This window comes from Microcaecilia unicolor, chromosome 6 (assembly GCF_901765095.1).
Source record: "Microcaecilia unicolor chromosome 6, aMicUni1.1, whole genome shotgun sequence".
In the NCBI taxonomy this organism is placed as follows: Eukaryota; Metazoa; Chordata; class Amphibia; order Gymnophiona; family Siphonopidae; genus Microcaecilia; species Microcaecilia unicolor.
The window spans coordinates 207,708,865-207,724,516 of NC_044036.1; the positions used below are offsets into that span (position 1 = coordinate 207,708,865).

General features: G+C 41.9%; 1 protein-coding gene across 1 annotated transcript in view; it reads left to right on the top strand.

Moving 5' to 3' along the window:
• Nucleotides 1-14,656, top strand: part of LMX1A (LIM homeobox transcription factor 1 alpha) — a 210,231-nt gene extending 195,575 nt beyond the window's left edge. The window contains exons 6-8 of the mRNA XM_030206581.1: nucleotides 1,689-1,761; nucleotides 11,594-11,761; nucleotides 14,496-14,656. Coding sequence (XP_030062441.1) covers nucleotides 1,689-1,761; nucleotides 11,594-11,761; nucleotides 14,496-14,656 — 402 coding nt within the window. The remainder of the gene's footprint in view (nucleotides 1-1,688; nucleotides 1,762-11,593; nucleotides 11,762-14,495) is intronic.
• Nucleotides 14,657-15,652: the final 996 nt, after the last annotated feature.

A 15,652-nucleotide genomic window follows, 5' to 3' on the forward strand; every position in this document is an offset into this window, starting at 1 on the left:
CGCCCCAGTCCTGCCTTCGCTACGCCTCCAAAACGCCCCCGTGAACTTTGGTCGTCCCTGCAACAGAAAGCAGTTGAGGATGCCCAAAATTGGCATTCGATTATGCTGATTTGGGCGACCCTGTGAGAAGGATGCCCATCTTTTAATTTGTGTCGAAAAATGGGTGCCCTTCTCTTTTGAAAATAAGCCTGATAATCAGTTAAGCCAATGTACAGAACTTAACTGGCCATGGCCTAGCACATATAGATAGGATTGTGATGTTTGCAGTCACATTTACGCGCTAAATCTGACTGGTTGAGTTCTGAATATCAGAACTTACGTGGCCAAGTGCTGACTGCCCCCGGAACGCCCCCAACATAGCCGATTTTCACTTAGGCAATAACCAATCATTTTCTGTGAAGATAACCAGTTAAGTGCCACTGAAAATGACTGAATAGATGCAAACAAGTGATGTAACCAGTGAGCGGCCATTTCTGGCTTGTTAAATAGTTTTGAATATCTACCAGTATAGTGACGTTTTTCTAGACCCTGACTGGGTATACCCACTGTATTCCTGTTATACCTGCAGTTTAAGATATTATTGCTTTTGTAACCTGCTCTGGAAGTCTTTCTGATTGGAATTTGTGGAATATAAGATGTTTTAAATATATAGTATAAATGAACATAGCAAAAATGAACAGAGGTGTTTATTTAGAGGCCCTTTTACAAAGCAGTGGTAGGGCTACCGTACGTGTAGTGCAAGCCAAATCAACACTACTTACCCGGTTACCGCACTCACCCAGTGGTAATGTCGAAGTTGGCATGCGCTATTTCCTGTGATAGAAAATATTTTTCTATTTTCTACCGCAGGGGGCGTTCCCAGCGGTAATCAGCAGCATGGCCACATTGGCACGCACTACATGAGTAGCACTTGAGCCCTTACCGCTAGGTCAATGGGTGGCAGTAAGGGCTCAGACAATAAATAGCCATATGCTACTTTTAATTATAGCGCAAGGCCATTTATTGCCCCCATTAAAAAAAAAGCTTTTTTTCCCAGCCTCAGTAAAAAATGGCCCAGTATGCACCAAAAACACGCGTCCACACTACCGCAGGCCACTTGTTACCGGGCTTAGTAAAAGGACCCCTTATTTTTGAGAACAGCTGCAAGTATCTTTTAAAAGTGAATGTGTCATCTTACTGTCTGCCAGCAGGAGGGTTAACCAGATCTCATTGTGTTTCACTTTAAGTAACTCTCATAAGCTTTCTGTAATGGCCAGTGAGTAAAACAGGGTAAAATGAGTTACTACTAATACTACTTATCATTTCTGTAGCGCTACTAGATGTACGTAGCGTTGTACACTTCAACATGAAGAAAGTTATGTGTAGTAATCTTTTCAATTTGGATTTGGATTTCAGATATATTACCCACTTCCTTGACAATTTCATGCTGAAGGCTGAGATCCACATTGCTGCCATCTAGGGGCAAAGCAAAATCACTGAGCAATGCAAATGGTGAACTATCATGTATCGCCCCACTAACAGATATGTCAGTGACTGCAAAATAAATATATCTCATGGTTCAGTGCCAGGCTTGACTACTGCTGTTCTTCTTGCAAGAGTGAATGTAGAGCATTGCTGCTTTGAGACATCAAACAGAATAATATAGCTCACTGGGAACCTGTTCATTCTATACTGTACATATTTAACAGATGAAGAAGCTCGCAAGGAGGCAACAACAGCAGCAGCAGCAGGATCAGCAAAATCCTCAGAGAATCAATTCAGGTAGGAGAAAATAATCCCTGGGACCAATATTTGTATACACAGACTAGTTCTACTTCCTCATTATGCATTATATATACAGCATGTCTGCCAGTATACTTAAGACTGGTTTTAAACTGTGAAGTGAATACATCTTGGAAATTATTTGAGAATATCAATAAAAATCAAGAGAAATTATTACTCATTGTGGGTCCCTGACAACTGGTCTAATGACAGTTCATCTAATGGACTAATAACAATTGGTCTAAAATACACGACAGCTACTGGCTTAATTGGTCTAAAGAAAAGAGGAGACAGCATACTGATGCAAAAATCAGTATCATTGTGTAAGAAAAACCTACATCAAGATACTTGTCAGTCCTTTTGATTTTCAGAAATTAAAGATTATGGAAAAAGTTAATTTTATAAAAAAAAAAATATATATATATACTGTATATATATATATATATATATATATAAGTGAAAAACATGAAGAAAGTTAATATAAGATTAAAAAGCATTTAAAAAGTGCTCTGCTTCATGACAAATGTATGACTTCACATATTTACCATCATAATTTAATTTTTAGACCAATTGTCCATTAGACAAATTAACTTTTAAACAAATTATTGTCTCTTTGGATGAACTGGTATTTAATTCTAAGAACAACTGACCATTAGACAACTTGTTGTCAGCTGAATTGCACTTAACCCACTCATTGCTTATGAAAAACATCATGAGAACTGAATAACAGAATAACAGTTTTTAAATATTTAAAACAACCATACTAACCTTGGTTACTGTGGTAATAGGATTTGGTGATACGACCTGACAAGACATCTATTTCTACTTATCATTTCTATAGTGCTACTAGACATATGCAGCACTGTACACTAAACATGTATGAGACAGTCCCGGCTCAACAGAGCTTACAATCTATTTAAGACAGACAAACAGGACAAATACGGGATTAGGGAATTTTATTGCGGGAATGATTAAAACAGACATGGGTACTGAACAGATGAATAGGAGTTAAGAGTTAAATGCAGCCAGAGACAGAGCTTGATGCACGAACTCAGTAAGTCTATTCCAGGCATATGGTGCAGCAAGATAAAAAGAATAGAGTGTGGATTTGGCAGTAGAGGAGAAGGATACGGATAAGAGAGATTTACTTGATGAATGGAGCTCCCAAGGGAGGGTTTAGGGCAGTGGCGTTCCTAGACTCGACGACACCCGGGGCGGATCGCCGATGCGCCCCCCCCCCCCCCCGGCCAAATGACACCCCCCCCCCCGGGTGCACGCCGCAAGGGGGGGTGCCGCGGCACGCGCCTGTCGGCTGCGAGTTCGAATCGCTACGCTAAATTCTCTCGTTCGCTGCAGCTCCCTCCCTCTGCCCCGGAACAGGAAGTAACCTGTTCCAGGGCAGAGGAAGGGAGCTGCAGCGAACGAGAGAATTTAGCATAGCGATTCAAACTCGCAGCCGACAGGCCCGCGGCAGCCCCCAGCGGCGTGCACCCGGGGCGGACCGCCCCCACCCCTCCCCTTGGTACGCCACTGGTTTAGGGAGAGAGAAGAGTGAAGAGCTGCAGAATGAATGCACTTGTAAGTCAATAAGATGAGTTTTAACTATATGCAGAAACAATGAAGTGACTTGAAGAGAGGGCTAATAAGATCATAGTGACACTGGAGGAATATAAGTTTTGCAGCAGAATTTTGAACAGATTGAAGGAGAAAGAGATGGTTTAGAGGTAAACCTGTAAGAAGTAAGTTGCAGTAATCTAAGTATGAGGTGATAAGAATGTGGATAAGGGTTTTGGTAGTGTGTTCAAAAAGGAAGGGATGAATTTTGGTGATATTATAGAGAAAGAAACAACAGGTTTTAGCAGTCTGTTGGATATATGCAGAGAAAGAGACAGAGTAGTCAAAGATGACCCCAATATTAGAAGCTAATGAAACAGGGAGGATGAATGTTACCACAGAAATAGAGAATGGGGGAAGAGGAGAAGTGGGTTTAGGAGGAAAAACAAGAAGCTCAGTTTTGGCCATTTTCTGTTTTAGATGGTGGTGAGACATCCAGGCAGCAATGTCAGACATGCAGTCTGAGACTTGAGTCTGGATTCCTGCTGAAGTTTCTGGTGTGGAGAGGTAGATATGGGAGTCATCAGCATATAGAAAACCATAGGAGATCAGAGCACCAAGGGAATAAGTATAGACAGAGGAAAAAAAGATGTCCCAAGACAAAGCCCTGAGGTACAACAACTGGTAGTGGGATAACAGTGGAGAAGGGTCCACCAGAGCATACACTAAAAGTGCAATAGGTGTTGGCTTACATATTGGTCTTATAAGAGTCAAAGCTCAGCAAAGTCAAAGCTCTGAAAAGCCTCTCAAGGGTGTTATATTAAATGAGACTAAAACTTGGAATCAGCCAAGGTGTGAAATTGTTTAATAATGGGGGTGGTGGAGGCTGTCACACAAGATTTTGAGCATGTTTAGGATAAATATGAAGGACAATTGTTAGTGAGGTTGGTAAAGGACATGGGGGAATGGAGAGTTGGTGTTGAGTTGGATATGGTCATGAGGGAATAGAGAGCTGGTGTTGAGCTGGATACGGGAATTTATATATGCTTCTACCCAATGTGAATGACTCTCTACTGGGCACACTAGATAAACCATCTTGATTTTCATCTGCCACCATTTACTATCATAGGAGAAAGCTATGAATATGGGCTACCAAGACTTGGAGGATCTGGCTAATCGTAGTCGGAGGAACAACGTATGAATCCTTGGCTTACCCAAGGGTGCAGAGAGCTCAGACTTTTCTTCCTTTCTTAAAACCTGGTTCCCCAAATTTCCCAATCAGGACTTTGTACCATCTTTTTTTGTAAAGTGCTGGCCCACAAGGGTGGGAACCCGGCTGGCACCAGTATTGTTCATGTGATGACTATCCTGCTTATAATCGAAATAGAAAAACGCCTATATTGTGACCCAAATCGGGAGATAGACGTTTATCTCACAAAAGCGAATAAAGCTGTATAATCGAAAGCCGAATTTGGACGTTTTCAACTGCACTCCGTCGCGGATGCGGACAAAGTTGATGGGGGCGTGTCGAAGGCGTGGTGAAGGCGGAACTGGGACGTGGTTATCGGCCGATCAGAGATGGGCGCCTTTCGCCGATAATGGAAAAAAAATATGCGTTTTTAGCGAGAATTTAGGGCACTTTTCCTGGACCCTGTTTTTCCACGAATAAGGCCCCAAAAAGTGCCCTAAATGACCAGATGACCACTGGAGGGAATCGGGGATGACCTCCCCTGACTCCCCCAGTGGTCACAAACCCCCTCCCACCACAAAATATGCCGTTTCACAACTGTTTATTTTCACCCTCAAATGTCATACCCACCTCCCTGGCAGCAGTATGCAGGTCACTGGAGCAGTTATTAGGGGGTGCAGTGGACTTCAGGCAGGTGGACCCAGGCCCATCCCTCCCCTACCTGTTACAATTGTGCTGCTTAATGCTTATTAGTCGTCCAACCCCCCAAACCCACTGTACCCACATGTAGGTGCCCCCCTTCACCCCTTAGGGCTATAGTAATGGTGTAGACTTGTGGGCAGTAGGTTTTGAGGGGGATTTGGGGGGCTCAACACACAAGGGAAGGGTGCTATGCACCTGGGAGCTCTTTTACCTTTTTTTTGTTTTTGTAAAAGTGCCCCCTAGGGTGCCCGGTTGGTGTCCTGGCATGTGAGGGGGGACAGTGCACTACAAATCCTGGCCCCTCCCACGAACAAATGCCTTGGATTTATTCGTTTTTGAGCTGGGCGCTTTCATTTTCCATTATCGCTGAAAAACAAAAACGCTCAGCTCACAAATTGTCGAATAAAACATGGACGTCTATTTTTTTTCGAAAATACGGTTCGGTCCGCCCCTTCACGGACCCGTTCTCGGAGATAAACGCCCATGGAGATAGACGTTTTCGTTCAATTATGCCCCTCCATGGGGGCTACTTTCTTCCTAGCTGATCCCTGTAAATTTTCCGGGGCTAGAATCGAAGTACCGGGAATTTATGAATCAACAAGGGAATGAGGCAGTCTGATGGAATAATCTGACGTGGAATTTGGCACGGCAGTGCCATGGGACAATTTTTGAATGAACTTTGATACCTCAGAATAGCCTTTTGAAAATCAAGACCACAGCTTTAATGTTCAGTTGGTTAGATAGAATTGCTATGTATTAGCTAATTATTATTATAGTTATATATTGTGTGTGAATGAATGAATGTGGGAGTGAATGTAGGTTGTCACTAGTATGTGGTTTATAACTATATGTGTATATTTAAATGCAACAAAATAAATAAATAAACATTTGAATAATATAGTGGTTTATGATAACTGTCATAATAGAGATACTAGTGTAAATGCATAGTGAGATATTTGGGAGTTAAATATATTTTTTTTTAACCAGACCAGCTTAGAGCTTTCATAGACCTGAAGAGGGTGTCAGGGCAATAATATCTGTTTATAGGCTGAATAAGGAATAGATGTGGGTGGGCATGGGCCTTACTTGTTAACTTTATACTACTGTGATTGCCTTGATCTATTACCCACTCTCCCATATTTGTGGTCTAAGGAAGGGATAAATGCGAAGTTATATGGTTTCTAAAAAATGTTCCTTGTTTTACTTTGTATAACAGAATATTCTGTCCTGTATTTTTCCCTGAGTTTCATGTGGCAAGTTTATTACCTGTGTAATATAATAAAAGCATAAATAAATGTAAGAAAAGGGAAGCTGGGAATACGACCGAAATAGGAAGTGATCCTCAAAAAACAAAACGAAAAATACAGGCAAATTGAAATTTTCTAGACTGTAAGAACAATATTGGCTTGTAACTCATAACCTATCCAGACCTGTTTGTGGAGCATGCTACAAAACTGGTTGGAATGAATAAGCAGAGTGTTAAATGTGGCGTGGGAGGGCGTCATTTCTCTCTGGCCTTCTAAAATTGAAGCTTTTTTTTTGTATGATTAAGGTATTTCCGGATTCAGTTCGAACTCTTCTTATTGACTTACAAGTGCATTCACTGGGCAGCTCCTCAGTATCTATCCACTCTTTTTTCCTACACCCCTTCCCAGGAACTCTGTTCATCGGGTAAATCTCTCTTATCTTTCTCCTCCACTGCCAACTCCAGACTCTGTTTCTTTTATCTTGCTGCAATGTATGCCTGGAATAGACTTCCTGAGTTGGTATATCAATCTCCAGCTCTGGCTGTATTCAAATCTAGGCTAAAAGCACACCTTTTTGAGTCTGCTTTTAACTCCTTGCTCCTAATTCACTTGTTCAGTACCCATGTCTGTTTTATCATTCCCACCTTAAGTAATTCATCTGGACTCATCTATGATGATGGAACCACAAATTAATAGTTTGATTAGAAAAGCTTACTTTAAACTAAAACAGTTATGGCTGCTAAGATCTTATTTTTTGGACGATCATTTTAAAATTATTGTGCAGTTAACATTTCTACCGCTATTAGATTACTGTAATTCATTAAGCAACTTTCTAGAATTCAGATGATTCAGAACTCAGCCGCTAAGTTAATATTCTAGAAAACTTGGCTGGACCATATAAGTCCTTTACTAGGAGTACTGCATTAGTTGCCCATGAAGTCTTGCATCATTTTTAAGGTACTTTGTTTAATGTTTGTTCTTGGACGGTTTGTGCCCTGAAAGTGGCTCTCAGTTGGTGAATGTGCTGAAATCCAGGATGGTTTCTAGAAGATGTAATTACTTACTGCTAGCTTTTTCTTCAACTAAAAATATATGGTTTAAGGCTGCTTTTGCACAATAATTTTTTCCTAGCTACTCGTTATTGGAATAATCTCCCATGTGAACTACGTTTACTGAGGAATTATTTTTTGTTTTGTAAAGCTTTGAAAACCTATTTACTAGACCCGGTGGGGTCTTAATTTTCTTACTGCATGTAATGATTATGTTTTTTCTCTGCATTTATGTAATTCCCAATGTTCTGTTGTGAGCCTCTTATTTATACTGGTTGTAACTCAACTTGAATCTAAATTTAGAGAGTTGGCAAGTGATAAATGCCTGATAACATAACATAACATAATTCTCTAATCCTTATTTATCCTGTTTGTCTATCTTGATTAGATTGTAAGATCTGTCGAGAAAGGACTGCCTCTTACATGTTTAATGTACAACACTGCGTACATCTAGTAGCACTATAGAAATGATAAGTAGGTCTGTGCTGGGACCGCTGTTTTTTAACATATTTATAAATGATCTAGAGATGGGAATAACTAGTGAGGTAATTAAATTTGCTGACAACACAAAGAGGGGCATAATCGAAAAGGACGCCCAAGTTTTGCTGAGGATGTCCTCGCAAAACGTCCCGGTGTAGGGGCGGGGAAACCCGTATTATCGAAACATGATGGACGTCCATCTTTCGTTTCGATAATACGGTCGGGGATGCCCAAATCCTGAAATTTAGGTCGTCCTTAGAGAAGGTCATCCCTAGACTTGGTTGTTTCTGATTTTTGGCAATAATGGAAACCAAGGACGCCCATATCAGAAATGACCAAATTCAAGCCCTTTGGTCATGGGAGGAGCCAGCATTCGTAGTGCACTGGTCCCCCTGACATGCCAGGACACCAACCGGGCACCCTAGGGGGCACTGCAGTGGACTTCATAAATTGCTCCCAGGTACATAGCTCCCTTACCTTGTGTGCTGAGCCCCCCAAATCCCCCCCAAATCCTACTACCCACAACTGTACACCACTACCATAGCCCTTACGGGTGAAGGGAGGCACCTAGATGTGGGTATAGTGGGTTTGTGGCAGGTTTTGGAGGGCTCACATTTACCACCACAAGTGTAACAGGTAGGGGGGGATAGGCCTGGGTCTGCCTGCCTGAAGTGCACTGAACCCACTAAAACTGCTCCAGGGACCTGCATACTGCTGTGATGGACCTGAGTATGACTTTTGAGGCTGGCATAGGGGCTGGGGAGGGGGTTAATGACCACTGGGGGAGTAAGGGGAGGTCATCCCCGATTCTCTCCGGTGATCATCTGGGTCAGTTCGGGCACCTTTTTGCACCTTGGTCATATAAAAAACAGGACCAGGTAAAGTCGTCCAAGTGCTTGTCAGGGACGCCCTTTTTTCCATTATGGGTCGAGGAAGTCCATGTGTTAGGCACGCCCAAGTCCTGCCTTCGCTACGCCTCCGACACGCCTCCATGAACTTTGGTCATCCCCTCAACAAAAAGCAGTTGGGGACGCCCAAAATCATCTTTCAATTATACCAATTTCAGCGAGCCTGTGAGAAGGATGCTCATTTTCCGATTTGTGTCAAAAATGGCCGTCCTTCTCTTTCGAAAATGAGCCTGAAAGTTATTCAAAGTTGTTAAATTGAAAGAGGATTGTGAAAAATTGCAAGAGGACCGTATGAGACTGGAAGGCTAGGAATCCAAATGGCAGATGACGTTTAATATAAGCAAGTGCAAAGTAATGCATGTGGGAAAGAGGAACACGAATTATAGCTTCATAACACAAGGTCCAATATTAGGAGTCAATGACCAGGAAAGGGATCTAGGTGTCATCGTTGATGATATTTTGAAACCCTCTGCTCAGTGTGCGGCGGTGGCTAAGAAAGCAAATAGAATGTTAGGTATTATTAGGAAAGAGTGGAAAACAAAAATGAGGACGTTATAATGCCTTTGTATCGCTCCATGGTGCAACCACACCTCAAATATTGTGTGCAATTTTGGTCACTGCATCTCAATAAAGATATAGTGTAATTGGAAAAGGTATAGAGAAGGGCAACGAAAATGATAAAGGGGATGGGATGACTTCCCTATGAGGAAAGGTTAAAGCAGCTAGGGTTATTCAGCTTGGAGGAAAGACGGCTGGGGGAGATATGATAGAGGTCTTTAAAATAATAAGTGGAGTGGAACGGGTAGACATGAATCACTTTACTCTTTCCAAAAATACTAGGACTAAGGGGCATGCAATGAAGCTACAAAGTAGTAAATTTAAAAAAAAATGGAGAAAATATTTCTTCACTCAGTGTGTAATTAAATTCTTGAATTCATTGCCAGAGAATGTAGTAAAAGCAGTTAGCTTAGAAGGGTTTAAAAAAGGTTTGGATATCTTCCTAAAAGAAAAGTCCATAAGCAATAATTAAAATGAACTTGGGGGAAATCCACTGGTTATTTCTAGGATACTGCCCAACAATCTTTGGCCTCACTCAGTCCACTTCAAAGATATAACAAAACCACTGACAGAGTGTTATTTAAACGAGTTAACTATATAGAGAAGCTATATAGATTAACTATGTGAGATAGAGAGGGGCATAATCGAACAGAAACGCCTATCTCCATGGGCGTTTATCTCCGAGAACGGGTCCGTGAAGGGGCGGACCGAATCGTATTTTCGAAAAAACATGGACGTTTATCTTTTTTTGAGCTGGGCGTTTTTGTTTTTCAGCGATAATGGAAACCGAAAACGCCCAGCTCAAAAACGAATAACTCCAAGACATTTATTCGTGGGAGGGGCCAGGATTCGTACTGCACCAGTCCACCTCACATGCCAGGACACCAACCGGGCACCCTAGGGGGCACTTTTACAAAAAAAAAAAAAAGGTAAAACAGCTCCCAGGTGCATAGCACCCTTCCCTTGGGTGTTGAGCCCCGAAAATCCCCCTCAAAACCCACTGCCCACAAGTCTACACCGTTACTATAGCCCTAAGGGGTGAAGGGGGGCACCTACACGTGGGTACAGTGGGTTTGGGGGGCGGCTTGGAGGGCTCCCATTTACCAGCACAAGTGTAACAGGTGGGGGGGGGGGGGGGATGAGCCTGGGTCCACCTGCCTGAAGTCCACTGCTCCAGTGACCTGCATACTGCTGCCAGGGAGGTGGGTATGACATTTGAGGGTGAAAATAAAAAGTTGTGAAACGGCATATTTTGTGGTGGGAGGGGGTTCGTGACCACTGGGGGAGTCAGGGGAGGTCATCCCCGATTCCCTCCAGTGGTCATCTGGTCATTTAGGGCACTTTTTGGGGCCTTATTCGTGGAAAAACAGAGTCCAGGAAAAGTGCCCTAAATTCTCGCTAAAAACGCATATTTTTTTTCCATTATCGGCGAAAGGCGCCCATCTCTGATCGGCAGATAACCACGCCCCAGTTCCGCCTTCACCACGCCTTCGACACGCCCCCATCAACGTTGTCCGCATCCGCGACGGAGTGCAGTTGAAAACGTCCAAATTCGGCTTTTGATTATACCGCTTTATTCGTTTTTGGGAGATAAACGTCTATCTCCCGATTTGGGTCACAATATAAGCGTTTTTCTCTTTCGATTATAAGCAGGAGAGTCTCTTATCTCTGACATGGCTGTTCTCATTTCACTCTAAGGTGAATCACTTGCTCATGTACATTATCTAATTATAGACTCGTCCCCCACCTCCTTATAACCAAATTTAGTTTCTACTGTGAACTATTTTAAATAGTGTATATATCTTAGCCACTTTCGTTATTACTGGTTTATACACACAACACTTATCTTATGCAGGTTGGTGAGCTCTTGTACCCCGACAGGTCCACGTTTCATTTAACTTTGTCAAGGGGGAGTATCACCAAATTGAATATCTGCTTATAGCGTCTGTGTGTGCTCACTCTATGTCATTTATTTCTAGGATAAGCAGCATAAAATGTATTGTACTATTTTGGGATCTTACTATGTACTTGTAACCTGGATTGGCCACTGTTGGAAACAGCTTGATGGACCTTCGGTCTGTCCCAGTAGGGCAATACTTATGTTCTTATGTATGGAACTGCAATTTTCATATCTTTCATTTTTAGGACAAGCAAACGGTGGGAGCAGCTCAAGTATGGAAACAATTATGAATCAATATGCAGCACTTCCTCAACAACAGCTTCTAGCCATTGAGCAGAATATTTATAAATCTGATCCATTTCGACAAGGACTCACTCCACCTCAAATGCCTAGAGACCACATGCATCCCTATGGTAATCTGAGCCCTTAATTTTCAGTGTGAGGTACCATAACCCTTTGTTTTGTGGACAGGAGATCTTTCAGGAGTTTTACTGGATATTGGGCAGTATGGAATCATCATCTTAGGCTTCTATGGGAAGAAAGAAGGATTTAATGCATGAACTGTATGAATGTCACCTGCACAGGCTACCAATTATGGGATGCCAAATCTGTGAAACAGTCAAAGCTCCATATTGAAAGAGTATAGTAGTATTTAGCACTCCTAATTGGGTAGCCACTCAGCATGAGGCCTAACATGCCTCTTCACCCAGAACCTGCCACTAAATGTAGGTTTTCCATGAAATTTATAAAGGATGAAAGATTAGTTCCAAAACATTACCATCAATCAAAATAAAATTGTAAACATACAGCTAGTAGACTAAGTTCCCCCCAGCAAATGCCAACATCCCTGCACCCATCTTCCTCCTTTCCACTCCCTTAGTTTGTAAAACATAACATAACTTGGCTTAGATTAAGTATAACATCTTAGTTATGAGTCGATTATGGCCCCATGTTTGATCTGTTCATAGTGTAATAATGTATACTGAGTCTACTGCAACCTCTCCTTGGTTGCAGTGTATATTATATTGGTCTGGCTCCAGGGTCAATGGCATGTTGGGCAGCTTTAAATATGTTTATGTTTATTATCCAAATTTGATATACCACCAGGCTTTTACACGCCACGGTGGTTAACAAAATAAAATTACAAATTAAAAGGAAAGGAACACCAGTCGTATGGCTAGGAAAGACCTAACCACATTCTCTTGAGATTCCTACAATCAAAGTATTGACATAGAGATGTTATCTTTCCATTAACAGATTTCTAATAGATCCTGAATTCCTCTTGTCCAATAAAAACAAAACACCTGCCTAAAATAATAACTTTTGTGCATGGTCTTGAACTTAGTTCTGTTCATATATCTTTTGAAATAATATTCCATAAACTAGGCGCTAGACAAGAAAACACTCATTTCCTTGCCCAGGCTCCCTATCATCTAATAATTCTGCAGTGATCTAAGGACTCTTCCTGGGATTATAAGAAATCATCAAGGATACCTGTGATAGGATAACTGTTGTCCTGACGGCATTGGGGGCACACAACTGTTTGGGAGGCACTCATTTGTTACCTCTTTCAAACACTGGGATTAAAAGAGTTCATCTTGTAGGAAGCATTGATTGTTTCAACAGGCCAATTGATAGGAAAAAAGGCAAGGAAAATCAAATGGTGCCACAGGATACTTAGCATGATGAAACAACACCCCTCTATAGAAGCAAACATTCTTCAAATACATAAAAGGCAATTCTTTAACCTGACACCTAAACTAGGTGCCATTTGTGGATGCAAGTTGTAGAATACTCAAATTCAAAATAGTCCATAAAATGACAACCTAAATCAAAGTTCACTTATCTGTAGAAAGAACATAGTGGAATATCCACAAGTCTATCATGTTCAGAGCTCATGAGCTCCAAACAAAATGGACTTGTGGATATTGTACTATGTTCTTTCTACAGTTAAGTGCTCTTTGATTTACGATTTGGTTACAGAAAACTAGTGTTTTCAGTGTGCTCAGAGTTATTCTATAACCTATGAAATCAAAAGGATTAGGGCTAGATTCTATATATGCCACCCAAAAAATTGTTGCAGAAAAAGGCCCTATTCTATAAGCCGTGCTTAAAGTTAGGTTCAGGTTATAGAATAGAGCTAACACCCAGGAATCTCACCTAACTTTAGGTGCGGCCATTTGCATCAGCTGAAATGTGGTGCAAATGTACGCACCTAAATTAGGCACGTAACCCCATTATTCTATAACAGTGCGTGTACATTTTAAGAACACCCACATTATGCCCATGACCCTCCTATTTCCGTGCCCCCTTTGTCAGATTGCTCGTAAATTATAGGCACAGACCCTGTGCATAAATTTACATGCTTAAATGCTAATTAAATCTAATTAGTGCCAATAATTGCTTGTTAAGCCAATTATTGATGCTAATTAGCTCAATAGTTAATTAAATTGCACATGCAATTTGGGCATGCACCCAAATTTGCATGCACAATTTTTGATGACTTTTATAGAATTAGGGGGTTAGTGTGTAAATGTATGGGGGTATACAAATGGGAGGGCCATGGGTGTTTCAATAACCTTTGTGCACAATTTATACTATAAGTTGTGGACAAAGGTTGGAGACACGCCCAAATGCTATTATAGAATTAGCGCTCAGTGAGCATCACCAAGGCGCCTAGTTTGTGGTATCCAGTTATAGAATTGCTTCCTTATTCTCCATAAAATTAATTCTGAGACCCACACTCCAAGGTCTCCTTGCAGAACACCTCAATATAGTGAGAATCCCTTCTTCAAGTGAGAGAATGTGTCCCATTATACCAGTGACTAGGGGGAAGGGGTATAAGACAAGCCCCTGGGGAGAAGTGGAGAGGAAAGAGAAAGTGTGCCAGGAGAGGGGAGTGAGAGACAGAGCCTGGAAGGATTAAGCGACATGTGGACTGAGGAAGCTGGAAGGAGAGAGAGAGTGTGCCGAGGTGGGGAGGGGAGAGAGAGAGAACGCTCCTTTGTATTCTATTGTCTCATCTGATACACGGCATACTGTAGCTGAGCCAAGTTGTATGCCATGAAGGATAACTGAGGGATGACAATCAATGAATGAAGGAAGGAATATATCAGACATCTCTCACAAAGTGCTGTTTCTTTCTAGGCAACAAGCCTCTGTTCCATGACATGGATAGTGATGACACTTCCTTCAATAACTTGGGTGACTGTTTTCTGCTGACCTCTGAAGTTGGAACCATGCAAACAAGAATGGGAAACCCAATTGATCATCTCTACTCTATGCAGAATTCTTATTTTACCTCCTAAATGTCTTCCTGATGGCTACTTGCAACACCATAAGAATGTAGAAATTGCTGAACTTCACTATAACATTATGGGCTCGATATCGACCGCAGAAGTTAGCAGGGCTGACTCCCGCAGTCGGCGCTGAGCCCGGATACTCAATACTGGGCTGTTTCCAGTGATTGGCATTGAATATCCAGTTTATGTTTGTCTGGTTTCAACTTAACCGGCCAAGTCAATATTCAGCACTAGCCGGTTAAGTTGAAACCGGCCAAAGATAGGTCTGCCATTTCGGTGGCCGAATTTGGCTACTAAACCCAGCTGGTGTTGTGATGAGCATTAGCAGATATCCAGCTATATAGCATGATATAGCCGGTTATCTGCTAAGCGCTGACTGCAAATATTTAGCGGGAGATAACCGGCTATCTCCCGCTGAATATTCAAGAATAGCCAATTAAGTGCTATTTAACTGGCCAAGACCCGTTCCTGGCTGTTTAAATGGTGCTGAATATTGGGCAGTGAATGTATTTTGCCAGAATAATGTTAAACATTTTTCAAAAGTTTTTAAACTGTCTACTGTAAAACAGTAGTATTGTCAAAATGGAATAATGCTGTCCCTAGTTCAGTGGTTCCCAAACAGGTCCTGAGGATCCCCCAGTCATTACTTTGGGAAGAGTGTGGACAAAGTTTACAGGTGTAATCCAGGTCTCACTGACCAGCTCAGATCTCTGACCTGGGACACAAACAGGACACTCCTTCCTTTACCACTCACTCCTTACTCCTCTTTCAGTCCTCCTGACTCAAGCTTGGACACAGGTCGTGGCCGCAGAGAGATCCAGAAGGCCATAGGATGTTAAGCTGGGGTTTATTTCCGAGTACCCTCTCTCAGTGCAAGAGCAATGTCCTTACTCTCTTTCTCACTTAAAAGAATACACCGCACACCAATGGATTGTAATTTTATGCAAAACTCTACTGAACTCTACAACGGTAGTAAATCCCAACTTCAAACTTTTTATGTAC